Source organism: Nelumbo nucifera, chromosome 2, assembly GCF_055504915.1.
Source record: "Nelumbo nucifera cultivar China Antique chromosome 2, China Antique-T2T, whole genome shotgun sequence".
Taxonomy (NCBI): domain Eukaryota; kingdom Viridiplantae; phylum Streptophyta; class Magnoliopsida; order Proteales; family Nelumbonaceae; genus Nelumbo; species Nelumbo nucifera.
In genome coordinates, this window is record NC_142650.1 from 22,475,971 (window position 1) to 22,494,328 (window position 18,358).

Sequence of the window (18,358 nt, forward strand, 5' to 3'; positions counted from 1 at the left end):
CAGCCATGGGTGACTTAGATTGTCCTTGCATGTGCACCACGCGTTTATGTATAACAATTAGTCTAATGGCACGTGCATTTGCATGTACAAACAAATGAATTGTGAGGTAGTATAGTTTTTTTTTTTTTGTACTTTTTTTTTTCTGCTTTTAATTTTAGAGTCCGATTCAGGGGTGATGGTTTTAAGTTAGGGATGATAATTTCTACCCTCGTTATGGGAGTTTTTTTTTTTTAAATTAATTTTAATTTTTTTGTAAAGAATAATTGATAGTTTATGTGTTTTTTATCTTTTAATGAAATAATTAAAATTTTTATGTTTTGTTTATGCTATTTTATTTGTTTATTACAAATATATAATATAAAATAATGGGAAATTAGATGTGAGCTCTAGACCCAATCCATCGGACCCACCCTCAAATGTAGGGAGGATAGGGTTAGTGAGATTTATGTGTGGAGAGGGGTTGGATTCTGAAAACCCAACCTACTACGAGTTTTGGAGAGGATAAAAGTTGGGAGGTCTAAGGAGGCTGGTAGGATCAAGAATTTAGAGAACCCACCCCATTATTGCCATCCTATTTTAAGTGATGCAAACAAATTGAATCGAATTAGGATATAAAAAGTAAGTTTGAGATATCCGAATTACATTCAAATCTGACTAATATGGAAACTCTAGTATTCGAATTCGATTTGATTAAATAGTCCCATATTCAATTAGAATTTGATTTGATTCTCTCACATACATCCTTCCACTTTTTATAATAATAAGTAAAACATAAACGTAAAGAAAAATAAAAAAAGAAAAGCTTATTTTCATATTCTGACCTACTGTAGGCTATAGAGACTAGAAAATCTTGTTGCTCTGTGTTCAATGACTACAGCCTATAGGACGGGATAGCAATCACAAAGTTTGTCGAAGAAGAGAATGATAGTTTTATTGATGAATGAATCCTTTATATGATAGCAATCACAAAGTTCTAATCAAGACCCGTGCGACACATAGGCTTTATTTATTAGAAAAATTGATGATAGAACTCTATGACATTTCCAATTAAATGGTGTCTATCTAAGTTCAATTCAAATATTATTTTTTGGGGTTATGTTTGATCACAATCTAAGTTGTGTTTTAGTGAGAGTGGCTAATTTCTTATTCTCTAGATAAAATTGTATTATGTTTTTTTTTTGTATCTTAATGCTAATTTTTATTAATTTTTTGGAAAATATTTTTTTATTAATTTTTATTGGTATATTATTAATTTTGTATTGTTTTTAGGTAAAACTATAAAAAATCCTCTTATAACAATTTTATAAGCCACCTTTGTGTTTTGACCCTAACAAAGGTGTCCCCTATAATTTTGAGAAAAAAAGTGCAACTACCTCCTTTATCTTGACTCTTCGGTAACAAAGACATTAAAGTTACCAAAATACCCTTATCATTGTTAATGCATTATCATACATAAGGTTTCAACTTTACTCTCCTCTAATCTATTTTGCTAAACAACTTTCAAAGAATAATTCTCCTTACTCTCCTTGGACAAATGTAAAAAGGTTTAAGTGAAGTAAAATTAATGCATACATCAACATTTTTTATTTGGAATGTTGATTAAAGGAAGGTATTTATACCTTTTTCTTTTAAATAATAAGAGAGGTTTTTGTTAAGATCAAAACATTGGGGAGTTTCATAAGATTGTCAGAAAAACCCAATGAGGTTTTTATAATTTTCCTTATTTTTAAATGAAATTTAAATTAATTTTGAAATGATTAAACTATGTCTAAAACTAATATCTTTTTATTATTTTTTGAAAATAGTAAAAATTGAATTTATTTAAGTATATTAAGTTTTTATTAAATTTAAATTCCTTATGAAATTTAATTAACTATATAAATTTTTATTATTTTAGTGGAACTTAAGTTGGTTTTAAATTAATAAATTTTAATTATAAAACTAATAATTTTTAGATAATTTTGTATTAGTTTTATATTAATTTTAAATTGATATTCGTTATGGAATATAAATGGATTATAATTTAGTGCAATAATATATCATTGAACATCTCAATTTCAATACAATTAATCTCTCTCTCTCTCTCTCTCTCTAGAGAATTAGTGGCATGAGTTATTGAAGAAGAGAGCTAATGACATTATTAATAAGGAGAGATTATTAAAAGAGTTAAAAAGAGAGAGAGAGAGAGAATAGTGTTTTAATGAGGAGTATTAAAATTCTTAAAGGTGATTGATCACTTGAGTTATTTTATTAAATTTAAAATTTAAGAATTCAAAAATACCACAAAAAAGATAGGTGGCTTTGGCAATCATTTATTGATAAATTGGTCATTTATAGAGGAATAAGATGGGAAATTGCCTACCTAGCATATTGAATTTTAATATATAGATATAGATATTTGGCAATCATTTATTGATAAATTGGTCATTTATAGAGGTATAAGATGGTTAAAACTAATCATACATGGTGATTAAAATGATTGATCATGATTGCATGGGACTGTGTACAACTGTCATAACTCATAACCGTTAGCGGTTCCTTTCCATATAACGACTTAGGTTGCCCTCATGGCCATGCCATCGGTCAGGATGGCTGCTGTGTCTTTGGTGTTGTCTCCAGGAATTTTAGCACATAAAATCCCTCTCCCTCTCCTATCCTTATCTTCAAGGCTAGCGTTTGGGAACTGCTTGTAGAGCTCTCCCCAATGTCCCAATAAGTTATATTAATTGGTGTTTTCTTCTAGTGAACAGTGTTTTTAAATCGGGAACTGGTTACTTAAAATCGTTTTTTTGGCAAAGCTATTGATTTGGTCAGTAAACCATTGACCCAAGTGATCGGATAATTGAATCGTTCAACCTGAGAATTGTTTTTTTACTGTTTTTTGAGTTTTATTATTTATTTTTATTTTTTCTATCAGAACAGGTTGTTCATTTAGACCGAACGATCAGACCGTTTGACTCTGAAACCAAACCCTAGAACGGTTTCCCATTTGATCTAATTTTAAAAACTTTAGTAGTGAATGAAAACCCTTAAGACCATGGTGGTCCAGTTAGAGATGGATTCAAGATGAACCTAATATCTGATTATTCAAATTTGGCTCGTCAAAAAAAGCATAAGGCTCGAGCCCAATAAAACTTGGCTCGTGTAAACCTTTAAATAATTCATGAATTACAATTTGGGGAAGCAGTGATTCGAATTGATGGAAAGATTTGACGCTTGCCCTTGAACCCTTACTGCCTTACTGGTCCCAATAGGATGCATTAGCGAAGTGGAAACTGGGGAGTGCATAAGTAAGGCCACTTCTTGCCTTTAGATCTCCAATAATCATTTCTTTGAAAGGATACAAACCCAACTCCGAACGCAAGGTGTTGTTTGTTTCAATTTGACATATTAAGGTTCCTCCAGCCCCAAGTGCGCCTTTTTCCTCCTCTTTAAGTGCCTGCAATTCGCCTTATTTTTTAGAGTTCCTTTAGGATGCGTTGGCCTTTCACCTGTCAATAATACTTGAAAATGCGTTATATTATTATTTCGGATTTGGATGATGTATTTATGTAATTGGATCGAATTCAGATATTATTAATAATTGGATTAGATTCAGATTTAATCATTTAACTCCACCCGATCCAATCAAAATTCAAATTCGATTGTATTATAATATTTATTAATTTTAATATATAAATTTTATATTATTATAGTTAAAATTATAAAATATATTCTATATATTATATTATATATGAATTTGTATATAATAAATTTAATATGTTATATTTATATTAACTTATTATATATAAAAGTAAAAAATAAATATTTTTTTATTTTTTTCTGATATTTTAGAAAATTTATATTGGAATCGGATTAAATCAAAACCCAATCCGAATCCATTAAAATTCGAATGTAAGTTCTCAGTAATCAGATCGAATGCGGATCTTGCTGCATTCTATCCAAATTCAATCCAATTACAGCCCTAACTCTACCTTGTTTATTTGTCTTTGCAAGTTTTAGAGTCATCACCTTTGAAGTTGGTACCACATAAACCCTAGTGTCGTTGGGACCATTCGAATAAGGTTCGTGACTTCTTTCATAACATGACTCAGAAGACCATCACCCTGACTTTCAAGCAAACTGGATTAGACCAAATTGTTGGACCGATTGACCCAAGAACCAATCAGAGATTCGGGTCTGATTTTGAACCCCAAAACCGTCCAACCCAAACTTGGACCATTTGACCCAAGAAGCGGTGGCCAAAGTGGTTTCGTTTTCAGTCCGATTTTCAAAACCCTGCTTTCAAGCGATAAATTTGTAATAGAAGTTAATGCATTATTCAATGTAAGTGGCGTGACTTTATAACGCTGGGCTTGTTACTGAAAAGAGCCAAGATGTGTAATGGGCAATCCAGCCTAATGGAAATGGCACAAAGATGTTTACAACTACTTGCCCACCTTCAGTTTTGGGTTAGTGGATACTTGAAACCATTTTCGAACTGTCGTTGATTCAAACGGTTGGACCGTTCAGCCTGGGAATCGTATAGGTAATTAGTTCCGTTTTATTCTAAATATGGTCTCTGACAAAAAAACGTTGAATTGGTCAATAACCCGTTGATTCAGGTGATCAAACTGTCGATCCATTTGACCATTCAATGATTTTGACCGATTTTAAATTTTAATTATTTTTTATTTTTTTAATTTATTTTGTCAGAACGAGCTATCTATTTGGACCAGGCAATCGAACCATCAACCGAAAAAACGGTGGCTAAAACGATTCTGATTCTGAGTCATTTTTTAAAATATTGCTCGAAACAATTTCGTAGCCCTTTATTGGCAACGGATAGGATTCGATGTAGACATGATCTATATGAGAATTGATAAAAACCTCGTTACATCCGCTCATTCACTATAAATTCGGGGTCCCGAACGGTTCCTTGTATCCTCTTCCATATTGACAAGCTTGATCTCCGCATGGTATGAATGTATGATAAGAGATCTTGGAAAGTTGATCTGTTGGCTGTTCATTGGTTAGGTCAACGTTGATGATGAACCATTGCTGTAAATAACTAAGATCAGAGTCTGGATCTGCTACTTATTGAGCGCTCCTTATACTAACCTCACAATGCCTTTAACCACATGCGGCGAACATCTTTTATACTTTGTTGTTTACTCATAGGGTGATGTTCTCAATGCATGATGGAATAGAGTTGGGTCGGTGTGAGCTGAGACAGGATCTACTCCTCACACTTGGGCGCCTCACATGCACATCCAATGTGCATTGGGAACATCTCCCGTGAATAATAACTTAAAAGTATGGGAGATGTTCCCAATGCATGGTAGAATGTGCATGTGAGGCACATGTGATGCATCCTTTGTGAGGAGCAGATCCAGTCTTGTGTGAGGTGTGCTATGTGAGTAGCAAATCCCTATTTCTAAAATCATTTGTTGACTGTCATGCTCCCTCTGCCTTCGGCCTCAAATTTGTGGGCGAGAGCCAAGAAGTGGCTCCTGGTTTCGCCAAAAAGCACTCCTAAAGCGAATATTTTGATTCAGTTGATGAAGTGTTTGTTTGGCATCGATGTTGTTGCTCCAGAAAACGGTGACACATCAGCGCCATATTGGAAAAAATGGTACTCCAGGAAACGTTTGTTTGTTTGGAATCATTTTTCCATAAAAAATGGTGCTCCAAGCCACGCCTTGGAAATCGAGAAGGCATGGTTTGGAGCAATGCCGAATTTGACGTTTTTTCAGATTAGAGCTCGTTGCTGTCAACGAAGGCGTGATGTGACAATGACGTGGACTTTCTATAATGGGTACCAGTGCTAAAAACAGATATGAAGCACTGGTACCAAATAGAAAATGTTATTGTTGCTTTAGGAAAGGTCCTAGATTCATATCATTTGCACCACTAATGATTTTAGTTTCAACTTGCCTAGGAAGTTTTGGGCTTGGGCTTTGGTTAATTTTAGATCAAACACAGCCTGGATAGGCCCAATTTTTAAGTTGGGCCTAAACCAGCTAAGGATCAAAATATTGATACGCTCAATACCAACATATGGGTATTGTGTATATTGATATGATCAATACTCTACTACTTTTATTTGTTTTATTTTATTGCATTTGAGGGATGTATTCATGTATATATTGATGTATCCCTACTTCTCCTTGGTCACTGATATGGGATGTATGTATTGATATTTTGATCTTTGGGTCCAATCCAGTTTTATATATTATTTTATAATATAACACCTATAATATATATTATTATGTATAGACTAGAAAGGTAGCGATGGTCGGTCTCTAAGTTTGAAAATTGGCTTGGGTTGATAGTTAGAGAAATTGGTTTTGGTGGAAGAAGAGAAGTTTGGAAGCGGTTGTGGTCCTTGTGGAAATCTCCACTTTGCGAAATCAGTCTTATATACTTTATTTCTCTTATATAAACAAAGAATTTTCTGTAATATTTCATTTGTTAATTGTCAGCCATTGGTCTGTAGCCAATGCTGTATTTGTGACTTGTCACCCTTCTCTTATTTGACCCCGATCATTGCCCGGTTCAGTTTCGGCCCAGGTTGCACTGCGTTATTCCTACAATCCTAGAATATGACATATAATATGAAATATTATACATTTAACATTTTATGAATTCAGGCCGGGCCCTATCAGATGTGCAAAGCTCAGCATGGGCCGAGCCCTGCCAGCCCATCATCAACCCTTGGTCCGACTATGGTTTTATGATACCTGAAAAAATGATGTCCAATAAGCTAGTATGATATAAATATTTAAATATTTTATCCACTATAAAACAGATTAATAAGTCATTAAGTATAATTAGTCTAGCCATTATCAAATGGCCCCACTCAATTTCAAAGTAATCCACGCATTTTTGTAGGGGGCTTGCGTCTAAACTTGGAAATAGAAAGTTAGAAACGTAACACACATTAAGAAGCAGCTAAGCTAAGTAGGTTGCTTGCTTTCCCACCTGGAGAGCACTAGATTGTCAGAGGTTTGGAAAAGCTTAAGATTTTTTTTTTTTTCTTCTGTTAAGTAAAGCCTGGGAAGAATAGTTGAAAGTGACTTGGACCTAACCAATCCCTCAAGTTGGGAAAAGAGAAGCTAATCTGGTTGGTATTAATATGCTACTATGGATATTGGATACATCAAATATGGCATGGAATCGTGAGAGTAAGGGTGCAAAGCTCTGGGCCCTTGCTTCCATGACCCGTTCGTTTTTTGAATTTTTTGAAGGGGAAAGTTGATCAATGAAATTTTGGTTTCCAATGATCAAGTTACCTAGATAAGTAACTTCTCAAAAAGAGAACGTGGCCTACAAATAACTAGGACCAACTATCATAGTCATGAAAATGAAAGAGGACCAAAATAACTTGTTCCGTTTGGTGTGGTTTTTCGCACAGGCTGTTGGCTTTTTAAAAACCCAGCAATCCATGTTTTGGTCTTTTCTCGTTTGGTCGGGAAAAAGATCTAATTGCCAAAAGTCGCAGCCTCGAGAAGACGTAAGAAGTTCATTTTTGGCTATTTTTGGGAAGCTCCAAATGGAGCTTTTCACCTTTTTTTTTTTATCAATTCATCTTCACACGGAAAATTGCACATTAACCAAACGATCTTCAAGCTGCTAAGATCTTGATACAAAAGCTCACATCGTCTTTTGACAATCAAAACTTCCAGAAAAGACTTGCTATGCACATGTTCTGGCTAAAAATAAATTGGACATATTGCAGACAAGTCTCTCCAACTTGAAAAAGACAATTTGAACACGGCTTAAGCATTCTGTCAGTTGCTCTCCAACATAACTTCAACCCAACCTTCAGTTACTTCAGTTCTCGGTTTCTTATAATTCGGTTGACAAAATGAATGTACATATGATGACGTTCAAAACAGCCAAAAGAATTGACTCAGTTTGCTCTCCATTATTTTGTAGTATAAGCACTAAAAGAATTAATACAATCACAACCAAAAGATAATTTCCAAAAGAGAAAAGAAAATAATTATGTACGTTATCTCATCTGGAACAAGGTTGTTTGCCATCCTCACAAGTAAATGCTGTTAAGGTGGGAACTGGGAAAGAAGGATCTTTTTACAGGCAAGTTGAGCATGGATTTCAAGAGCTTCCATTGAAACCTCAACCGTCTTTCTTCATCCTCCCCATCTCCATCTCTCGGGTTGTTTGCTCACCACTTGATCCAGATGGATACAAGCCATACTCGCTAGTTGGTTCACTATACTCACTGCTGCCATATTCCTGGCTACTCAACACTATCTTCCTGAATTTCTTCATATCCTCCTTGTACTGCATTGTGTCATAATCTGTGCTCCCATGGGAACTGTAGACTGTGCTATGTCCAGGTCTGATGCCTTCATTCAGATCAGCCAGAGAACCATCTCCTTCCAAGGCTCGGACCATCTGCTTGGTTTAAAATCAAGGTTATTTGTTAGAAAGTCATGGTACAGACTACAGATGGGGAATATGGCATAAATGATAAACCCAAAATCTAAGAGTTCCCAGACTTATAAAAGAGGCAGAGCTGGTTCAATTATATACAAGTCTCTGGTTTGGTCTAGTCAAGAAGCTGATTTGATCATCAAGATGAGACCCAAGCTCCAAAAAAAAACCTAAACAATTAGTTTGATTCAGCTACCTGGCTCATGCGTGGTCGGCGCTTTGCGGAATGACGTACACAAGCAGCAGCACAAGCAATCATCCGTGCCATCTCATCGTAGTCATAACTTTTCTGCAAGCGTGGATCAACAAGAGGGTCATAGTTGCCATCTTCCAAAGCCTGCGTGAGCAAAGGCCTTGCCTGTAATGCCAAAACAGCCAAAGTTATGTTAATTTCATGGCAAGTTTTGTAACCAGCAACACCCCTCGATTTGCAAAAATATTAGAAAAACATCGACAAATGTTAAAGTGTTTGTAAGAGACGTATTACTTTTAAGGCTTGAAAAAGACACCCAAAAAAAAAAAAAAGAAAACCATATGGGTGATGCAAGAAAATACTTACCCAATCTACCAAGGAATCCTCCATGATGGTTTGAGTTGTATCAACGGGACGACGTCCGGTAATCAACTCCAGCAGCATGACTCCAAAAGAGAAAACATCTGATTTATCTGTGAGTTTACCACTCGAAGCATATTCTGGGGCTAGATACCTGTTGGAAACGAGTATGTTAGTCCAGAGAGCTCTGAATCCTCTACAGGAACCAAATGATAGTGGGCTATTCACAATAAACCACATTAGCCTGACATGTGGGACCCATGTATACAGAGCTGACATGATGGACCATGACTGGCTTAATAAAACTGACTTAGAGAGAGAGAGAGAGAGAGAGAGAGAGAGAGAGATCAGTGCAGGCACGATGGGATCTACTCACAACAAAAACTGTCCCAAAGACAGTCCCAACTTGATCTGTATCTACACATCTCACCGTGAGACCGGGACTCACCATGTATGCGATGTGCGGATAAGATTATGTTGGAATGTGTTGGTACAGTTTTTGGTTATGAGCAGATCCAGTCCCAGTGCAGGTATGGTGAGCATTTACTAAGCAATCACAATCAGATGGACTGAGTTCCAACCCCAAAAATAAACCAGCATAACTGCACTCTTCTTTGGTCTGGACTTGTATTAGGCCTCAAATAGTCAAATCAATCAGACTACTAGCATGGATGACAGACTAATGAAAAATCAATGAAAATGCATGAAAGAGAAGAGAAAAAAAAAAGAAAAAGAAAAATTGGAAGGCCTGCTCTAAACCAGCCAATTTTTGATAAATGTTCTTGCAACTATGAACATGAAATAGGTAAATAGGAGACTAACTAATAGAGCTTTAACCTTTCATGAAGAGACAATAAAGCAAAACAAGAGGTCCAATTAATGCAAAGGCCTTTAGACCAGCAGTTGTGGAGACTAAACCAGAACAATAAAGTCAAGATATCCAGGAAAATGCAAGTAAAATCAGGATCATATCAAGTGTGATTGCTTCCTTTCCAAATCATTCAACTCAACTCAACTAAGCCCTTTATTTGGTAGAACAGATCAACTAAACCTTGTTGCAACTATATGGGGTTGTCTACATGAATCCTTTCAAGACTATTAACTTTCGGTAATTGAATCTGAGACTTTAGATCGGATCTTACCCAAAAGTTCCCATTACTCGGGTGGAGACATGAGTGTTGGCATCAGAGGAAAATTTTGCAAGCCCAAAATCTGCAACCTGATCAAAAACTAGATTTTATTGACTAAATGATGATTGCGAAAATTAAAAAGTTTGAAAACATAAAAAATGGAGTTTCCAACTTCTTCCTAATATAGTCAAGGAAGTGTGTGCTTTTTATGAAAGGAACATGTCTATTTTTTTTTGAAATTCCCATGAAATTCCAAAATGACAAGTTGACAAATAAGAAATGGAATCCAAATAAAATAACCAAATGCAAGTTTTGACACGTGAAAAGAGTTACTTTACAAGCATCTTGTTGAAAAATAAAAATTGCAAAAACAAGCATGCTAATTAAAGAACCTATAATAATCTTCTGCAGAAATTCTAAAAAGATAGCCAGTGTCAAACACTAACGAAATCGATAACATGTTCTTACCTTTGCCTCAAATTTAAAATCGAGAAGAATATTGGCTGCCTTGATATCACGATGGATAATCTTAGGATGACCTGCAACAGGAAATATCTTCAACAAGTATAAAAAAGCACTGCAAAATCAACACCTTATAAATCAGAATAAGGTTTCTGATAAGAAGACAATATAAGAAAACTCACAGTCCTCATGCAGATATGCAAGTCCTTTTGCAGAGCCTAGAGCAATTTTTAATCTAGTGGGCCAGTCCATAGTTGGTCGCCCCTTTCCTGCAAGAAGTTGTTTTCTATGGTCAGATATCATCTAACAAGCACAGGACTCACAACAGAATAAAATAGAAAACAAATTTCAGACATGAAGCATTGATGAATAATGAGGTCTAAAGAGAAAGCTGTCATTAATAAGGTTCATATACAAATGCACAAGAAATATATAATATTCATGGTTCTTTCAGCATGCCATGATTGGCCAATATGTTGGTACCATACATCCTTTAAACAAAAGCAACAATAGGGCAAGAATAAGCCAAAACCTACCATGCAAGTGGAATTCTAAGGTGTAGTTTGGAACAAATTCATAGACTAGCATTCTTTGTGATCCAGTCATGCAATATCCAACCAATGAAACAAGATGCTTGTGATGTACTCGGCTAATAATCTCAACTTCTGCTTGAAATTCACGCTCCCCCTGCCCACTTCCAGCTTTAAGCTGTTTAACTGCAACTTCTTTCCCATTTGGAAGGACTCCTCTATGGACATATCCAAATCCACCTTGCCCTAGTAAGTTTGCATTTGAGAAGCCATCTGTAGCCATTGCTAATTGTTCATATGTGAATGTGCTCTTTGAGATGCCCAAGGCAATGCCAGGGGGTGGTGGTGGTGGTAGAGGGTTCTCAGACCCTGAATAGTTGGATCCAGACCCTCCACTACTGCTTGTAAATGGAGGTGGAGATGGCGACTGTGGTGGACGTGATGCAACAGCTGGTGGAGGCGTAGGCTTTGGTAGCACTGTGACAACACGGTCCCCTGGTGGGGGAGGAGGAGCATTATGTTGCCATTGTTGAGGCTGTCCACCATAAAGGTCATCTGAATATATTGACAACAGGAAAATGAGTTAGCCTGAGTAGTAGTTTAAACTTGAAAAACAGGTGACCATAAGGATAGAGATGACATTTCAGGAAACAGTTTGCACAAATCAATATTTTCAGGCCTGAACATAACTACTACAGGAAGCAGTTTGAGAGGATTCCATAACAGGTGACTATAAGGATAGACACTTTTTAGAGACTTGCATATTTCAGTTGTTGCAGTGATAGAAGGAACTACTGCATTATTCATATACTGAGATGAAAAACAACAAACTAAAGAAAATGTAATTTTTTATTTGAAAAAGTATCTAAAGAAAATGTAAATTGATGCAGAGATAGGAATTCTTGCTGGAATGGTACCTCTGCTGTCTAGCAGTTTGTTTTCTTTGGGTGGAATAACACTATCTTGCATTTCTTGATAAATAAATAAGGTTGGTAGCATCAAAGTGGACTAATGTGATGTAGGTCTAATGGATAGAGTTGAAGAACACCAACTCAGATAAGCATCCACACAAGTCAATAAGGAATTCAGGCTAACTGGCATTTAAGAACCTAGCACAGAACAGACTAAACTTCACTTGATTTCTTGTTTTTTCATTGTTTTAACATAATTACTTAAAGATAGGAAAATAACCTGGCCAGCAGTTTTTGGTCTGAAAAACATTTACTCTCTAATTATTAGCAGGGAAACACGTTTTAGCCTTTTTCTTTCCCATGAATACTTAAGCTCCAAAGAGATTAAATTTGAAATTAACAGATTTTACAGAAGAAAGAAACCTATAATATACTGAACAGAAAATGTAAAGCATGCTCTTGACTCCTACTTTTAAGGAGATTCAAGTTCCTATCTGTAGCAATAAACTCCAAGTCCAAACTTGGAATTTTTACACTGCAGAATGATCTTACTGTTCTAGACATAAAGGGAAGAAACGCCTGCATTTGTTATAAGTATGTGATATGCAGTGGAATTTTCTCTTTTAAAAAGAAACTTCAAGCACAGAACAACTTCAAATTTCTTGCAATTGCAATAAGATCAATGTTCCAACCCAAAAGAGTGACAGTACAGTTGTTGGTGCCACATGCTCTATTGGAAAATTTCAGACAGTTGTGGTATTCTTGAAGAAAATCTAAGCTTCAAAATCACCAGTTTATCCAATAAAAGAATACATATTCACCAAATTGTATCCTGGAGATACCAGTCAAAAGAGAGTCTAAATTATGGTTAAAATTGGTAATAATTAGATATCCAGATAAGATCATAAAAATAATAAGAACAGAGTCCGAAATTCATCTTTCTAAAAATTTCAATCTAGGAATTATACTCATAAGCTTCATTTGCTGTAGGTTGTTTATGATAAATCGAACTTCAACAAATAGATCAAACGGCAATAACTGTGCTCGGTGAAGGAAAAGAGGACACCCTTAATTGCAAAACTAAACTAACTGAAGTAGAATATTTAAATCCTGTGATATCAAAATTAGACAACAATAACACGAGACAGGGGAGAAAAACTCGACCTTTGGGCCCCGTCGGGGGTGGTACGTAGTAGTCCACCGGGGCCGGGCTATGATCTCTCCTCCGTTTTTTCTTGCATACGATGAAGAGTAAGCTCAACACGACAAGCAAAGCGACCCCACCAATCGCAATTCCAACGACGACCCCGGTCGAGACACTACTACTACTACTAGACGATGACGATGTATCTGGAGAAGGCGTTGTAGAAGACGGAGGCGACGGCGAACTCCTGGACACCGGCGGCGGAGGAGAGGGGGTTGATGGAGTCGCCGGTGTCGGGGTTGACGGGGTGCTCGGTGTGGATGAAGAAGGTGGAGAGGCACTAGGTGTTGCTGGAGTAGGCGGAGAGGCGCTGGGTGTCGCTGGAGTAGGCGGAGACGCGCTGGGTGTGGCTGGAGACGGCGGAGAGGCGCTAGGTGTCGCTGGAGAAGGCGTGCTGGGTGTCGCTGGAGAAGGCGTGCTGGGTGTCGCTGGAGAAGGTGTGCTGGGTGTCGCTGGAGAAGGTGTGCTGGGTGTCGCTGGAGAAGGTGTACTGGGTGTCGCTGGAGAAGGTGTACTGGGTGTTGGCGTCGCCGGGGTGGGGGGAGGGGGGGACGAAACTACCGGGGGCGGTGGAGAGGCCACAGGAGTTACCGGAGTGGTCGGAGAGGTAGAGTTAGGAGGCGGTGAAGAGGGGGAAGGAGTTACCGGAGTCACGGGGGTAGAATTAGTAGGCGGTGTTGAGGGGGAAGGAGCTACTGGAGTAACCGGAGAGGTGGAATTCGAGGGTGGCGGCGCTCCCGATGGCGTCGACGGCGGGGATGTTGGAGCCGGAGCCGCTACAGGAGGAGACGATGACATTGCCGGATGTTGGTCGAACTAGCGAACTTCAGTCTAAAGATTATTTCTCCGAGAAGAAACAACCCTTGATTCTTGGCAGCTGGTGCTTATTTTTTCCGGCAGTGCGCGTGAGAAAAACCCGGCGATTTATCACCGGGATTCTTGTTTTAACAAACTCTATCTCTGCGCGCGAAGTAATACAACTTTAGAAAGAAAATAGATAATTTCTAAAAACCGGAACTAAAAATAAGAAATTAATAGGGAATCAGGATCTACGTCTACCATCTGATCAGCACCATTGGGCGATTGTCAGGAACAGATTGGCTATCATACAATCATACGCTCAAATGTGGAAGTGGAACCCCGTTAATGACGGATATTCTATTACATTTGTGAATCGACGGTCTAGGATACTCGTGGTTTTTGACATTACTCTGAACATTTTCTACTAAAAACAAACTTTGTAACGTAAAAGAGAGCGTGATATTGCGCCGAGGGGAGAGAGAGAGAGAGTTTCAGATTTGAAAATATAGAAATCGTTTTCAGTTTTCACATGGTTGTCAAAGAGGAAAGAATGCTTGCATGGCGTGACATGGGCTCAGCGGGGGCCCAGCATGTGCGTTGTTGGACTTGGACCAGATTATGTTAAGAGCATCATCAAGCAGGTGATTACGGAAGAATTAAGAGAGAAGAAAATGATTGAATGGGCCCTACACATCGGGCACATGGTGGTCCCCACCTACAAACTTCTTTCCTTTGATACTTTAATCCTAAAATTTTATCTCTAATCGTATGCTGTCGACCTTATAAATATAATAATTAGTTTAATTAAGCATGTTTATTAGTTTATTATCAGAAGATAATAATAATAATGAGGCCATGAGGCTCTTGTCACTTGTGGTCTTGTTTGGAGGTGTCAATTCTTGACCTGAAGAAACCAACCTCCCTCAACTGACTTTCTTGTGGGTTTCCACTTTCCGCTCGAACCTTCCATCCTGGACTCATTCGGCCCAACCGTTCCAGCCCAAATTCTGTTTTTTCACCATTAACCTCGGGCCTTGATTTATGGTTTTTGTTAGAGTCCTTTGGGGGAGCTTCTGCGCGTCATGTTACAGAAAGTTGAGTTTTTTTTTTCGGCTCAGATAAGTCCTTTTTTACCCTTCTACTTTTCGAATTTTTACCAAATGAAAATATGGCTTGATGACTTTCTGGCACTTGTTTTTTATTTTTCATTTTTTTTGTGAAGATATGAATTTGGTGAAAACGATGGGCGGAGAATAAAATGAGTAACGGGATAGAAAGAAGGTAGAAAGTAGAATCCCCTCTCAACCTGAATCTCTCACTTTCACACTTTATATTCTTAGATATGGAGAAAGAATAGCATCCAAACATGAAAGGGAATAAAAGGATATGTTGCGTATAGGCCGGGCATATTTCCCTGCAGCCCGGCCCAATCAGCCCATTGCCAATTGATACTATTTGCCTATTGGGCTGGGTCCCTTGACACTGGTAATGCTTCACAGTTAACACAAACTGTCATGATGATTTGTGCAAAGCTTGCTTACAGTTTGTCACTCTCATATTCATTGATTGGAAACCCAGGATTTTATTACTCGACTCAGTACTATATAACATTGATCCAGCCGAGTTGGGTATTAGTCAAAACCTGGTTTTTCATGCCGTGTTCATAATCAGAATTCAGAACTAGGGAGATCAATGCCTTTTCTAAAAGCTTTTTGTAGGTCTTGCTGTTACTGTAAGTAGAAGGCAGTCCAACTGGAAACAACAGCCCATGAAATCACATTGATAAAGATTTAGACTCGCTTCCTCTGAAGTCAGGAATCTGAGAACTTAGGTTTATCTACCTTATTTAAATATTGATACTGAGAATGTGACATTGAGTTTGTCTCCATTAACTTCAGACATTCCTTTTGGTTATTCAATCCCCTTAGGCATATCTTTTATTGGCATAAAACCCCATCTGATTCCAATGAATCTACTTATTTGATTATAAGGGCCCAATCACCACAACTCTTCCTTCTCAAGTTTTCATAAAAAAACTAGATTCGATTGATGAGTTGTTGCTTGTTGGGTGTCCCATGCAGAGGAGTTGGACTGAGTTGGGTGGGTGCCCACTTGATTACATTGGGCCCAGGTGTAGGGATGGATAGCTGTAAAACTAAAACAAACTTGAAAAAGTAAATGGGCCTTTGTTTCTACTTTACTCAAAATGATTCATTACCAGATCAGAAATTACCTGTTATAGCTGGAACAAACCAGCAGCAGTTATAGAATTCAATGTGTTGAGCTTGGTATTTGGCTCATTCAAGTTCAAACATTCAATGCAGCAGTTCTACTGGGATTTTCTGACTTTTGATTTTCCTGTGATTAAATTAAGCCGTTAGCAGAAGTTGGGCTCATTCAAACAGTAAGTCAAGGTCTTCCTTTTTTGGGCCGGCCATTGATGCCCTCAAAATTATACAAATGGCATCATCCTGGTTAATTTATCTTGGAAACTTCCCTCAACTATTGACCACATTATTTTTATCCCTAAGAACTTTTAGTTGTAGATTATTATATTTCAATGGTTGAGATCTTATGGTTAGTGCATCATCCTTTGACTATGATGGGTTGAGACATCAGGTGGACATTTTTATGTGGGCCACAATTTGTATGACAAGGATGGAAAAAGGACTATAGACCTTGTGCAGGCCATGGACAAATATAACCCCTTCTCATAAGTTCATCACAATGCAACACAACTCATCATCCATTCAATGTGTTCTCTTTCCAATTATTTATCTGTAAGTTGTTGGCTTTGGTCCAAAGTTGATAAAAGTAAATGAAGGGGAGCATGTGATGAACTCTAATCAAAAGGCAAAAACTAGCTAAGAAAATACTGTAACCCACATTCAATCAGAAATATACAGGCTAGCAATTGGGTTGAGAGTTGAGACTTGAGAGAGATATCCAGCCAAAACCGGTTGCTGGTTGGGCACCATTAATAAATAATAACAGCTCTTTAGTCTTTATTAGCAGAGATATAATATTTAGTTAGAAGTTTGCTTCATTCAACTCAAATTATGAGACCATTGAAAGTAGCAGAGGTTCAAGCCTATCTATCTATTTCTATAATTTATTCCAAGAATGATTAAACCAGTAAGGCAAATTCTTTTATTTGGGCCCCATGATGTCTTTGCAGAAACAAACAGCCCCCAAATTGTTACAGCTGATTCATGGAGAATTCCAATTTACTTTATGAGTGCAAAAGGTGTTGGGTGTGAGGCTGAATCAGAAGATGATGCCTCAGAGCCAGCCAGACCAATTAAATGACATACTTTTAACCTGCCTGAATTAGTGAAACCGTGGCCTAGCTAGCCAGGAATCTGGTTGAGACCTGGGGCTGTGAATCCAGAGCTGACCCAACTAGGGGGTTGGTGGGTCAGGTCAAGATTGCTTGCCAGCTTACGATTACGACCACCCAGGTAATCGCTGGCTGCGGTGCTGCACAATGGCCCGACCTGACAATCGAAACTGGCTCCACAAGGGTCACAGGTTTCTTGGGAAATGGTGCAATGTGTGGCCCCACTGGCCCCATATGTATATGTGGATCTAAGCAGAGAGAGATGGGCCCCAGATGCACCATTAGAGGATGCCGAGCTGCATGTGGAAACTGCCATGCCAATTGGTGAATGAATTGTAAGGTCTCTCATCTTCTTTTAACTGCAAATTAAATGCAACGATTAAAACCATGTGCTGAAGAAGTTTTAAGTTTTGCATATTTGGAGAGAAATTCTTAATTCCCTGTGCATTTTTTTTTTAATGAAGAATATGCAATTATACAATGTTAACTTGCGGAGAAGCTCTCCTATATCCTATATTTGGACATGTCTTGATGACGGTGTACCGTAGAGGTTGCGTGGTCGTTCCTTCTTCTATTTGGCTGTATTCTTCTACTCTTCTTGTTCATTCATCCTGCACAGCTGCAGCCTAGTATTTTCAAAAAAAAAAAAAGCATCCAAAGTTCCAAGAAGAGGAGTTCAGATCTGTGGGGCGCCCTACAACGTCCACAGCACATTCCCGCTGTGTATTGGAAACATCTCTCAATGATAATATCATCATTTTTAATATATCATTGATAGATATTCCTAATACACGGTGGGGATGTATTGTGGGGCACACCTTATGAGGTGCAGATCTGATTGATGTGCAGTAAAATTATATACAATAGTTGGATGCCACCATTTACAGAAAAGCTCTCAAGTCATTGGTTGTAGACCAATCCTTGTAGATAAGTCCATGGGTGCAAGTCAGGTGCGCTCAACCCAGGCCCACCAACCTTAAGAATT

General features: G+C 37.7%; 1 protein-coding gene across 1 annotated transcript; it reads right to left on the reverse strand.

Annotated features, from left to right (window-relative positions):
* Positions 1–7,584: 7,584 nt before the first annotated feature.
* Positions 7,585–14,238, reverse strand: LOC104595193 (proline-rich receptor-like protein kinase PERK15). Its single transcript, XM_010255811.3, has 8 exons — positions 13,193–14,238; positions 11,124–11,672; positions 10,770–10,856; positions 10,594–10,664; positions 10,138–10,214; positions 9,002–9,149; positions 8,639–8,800; positions 7,585–8,403 (listed from the first exon to the last, which is right to left on the reverse strand). Exons 1-8 carry the CDS (start codon positions 14,028–14,030, stop codon positions 8,122–8,124), a joined length of 2,214 nt encoding a protein of 737 aa, XP_010254113.2. The 5' UTR covers positions 14,031–14,238; the 3' UTR covers positions 7,585–8,121.
* Positions 14,239–18,358: the final 4,120 nt, after the last annotated feature.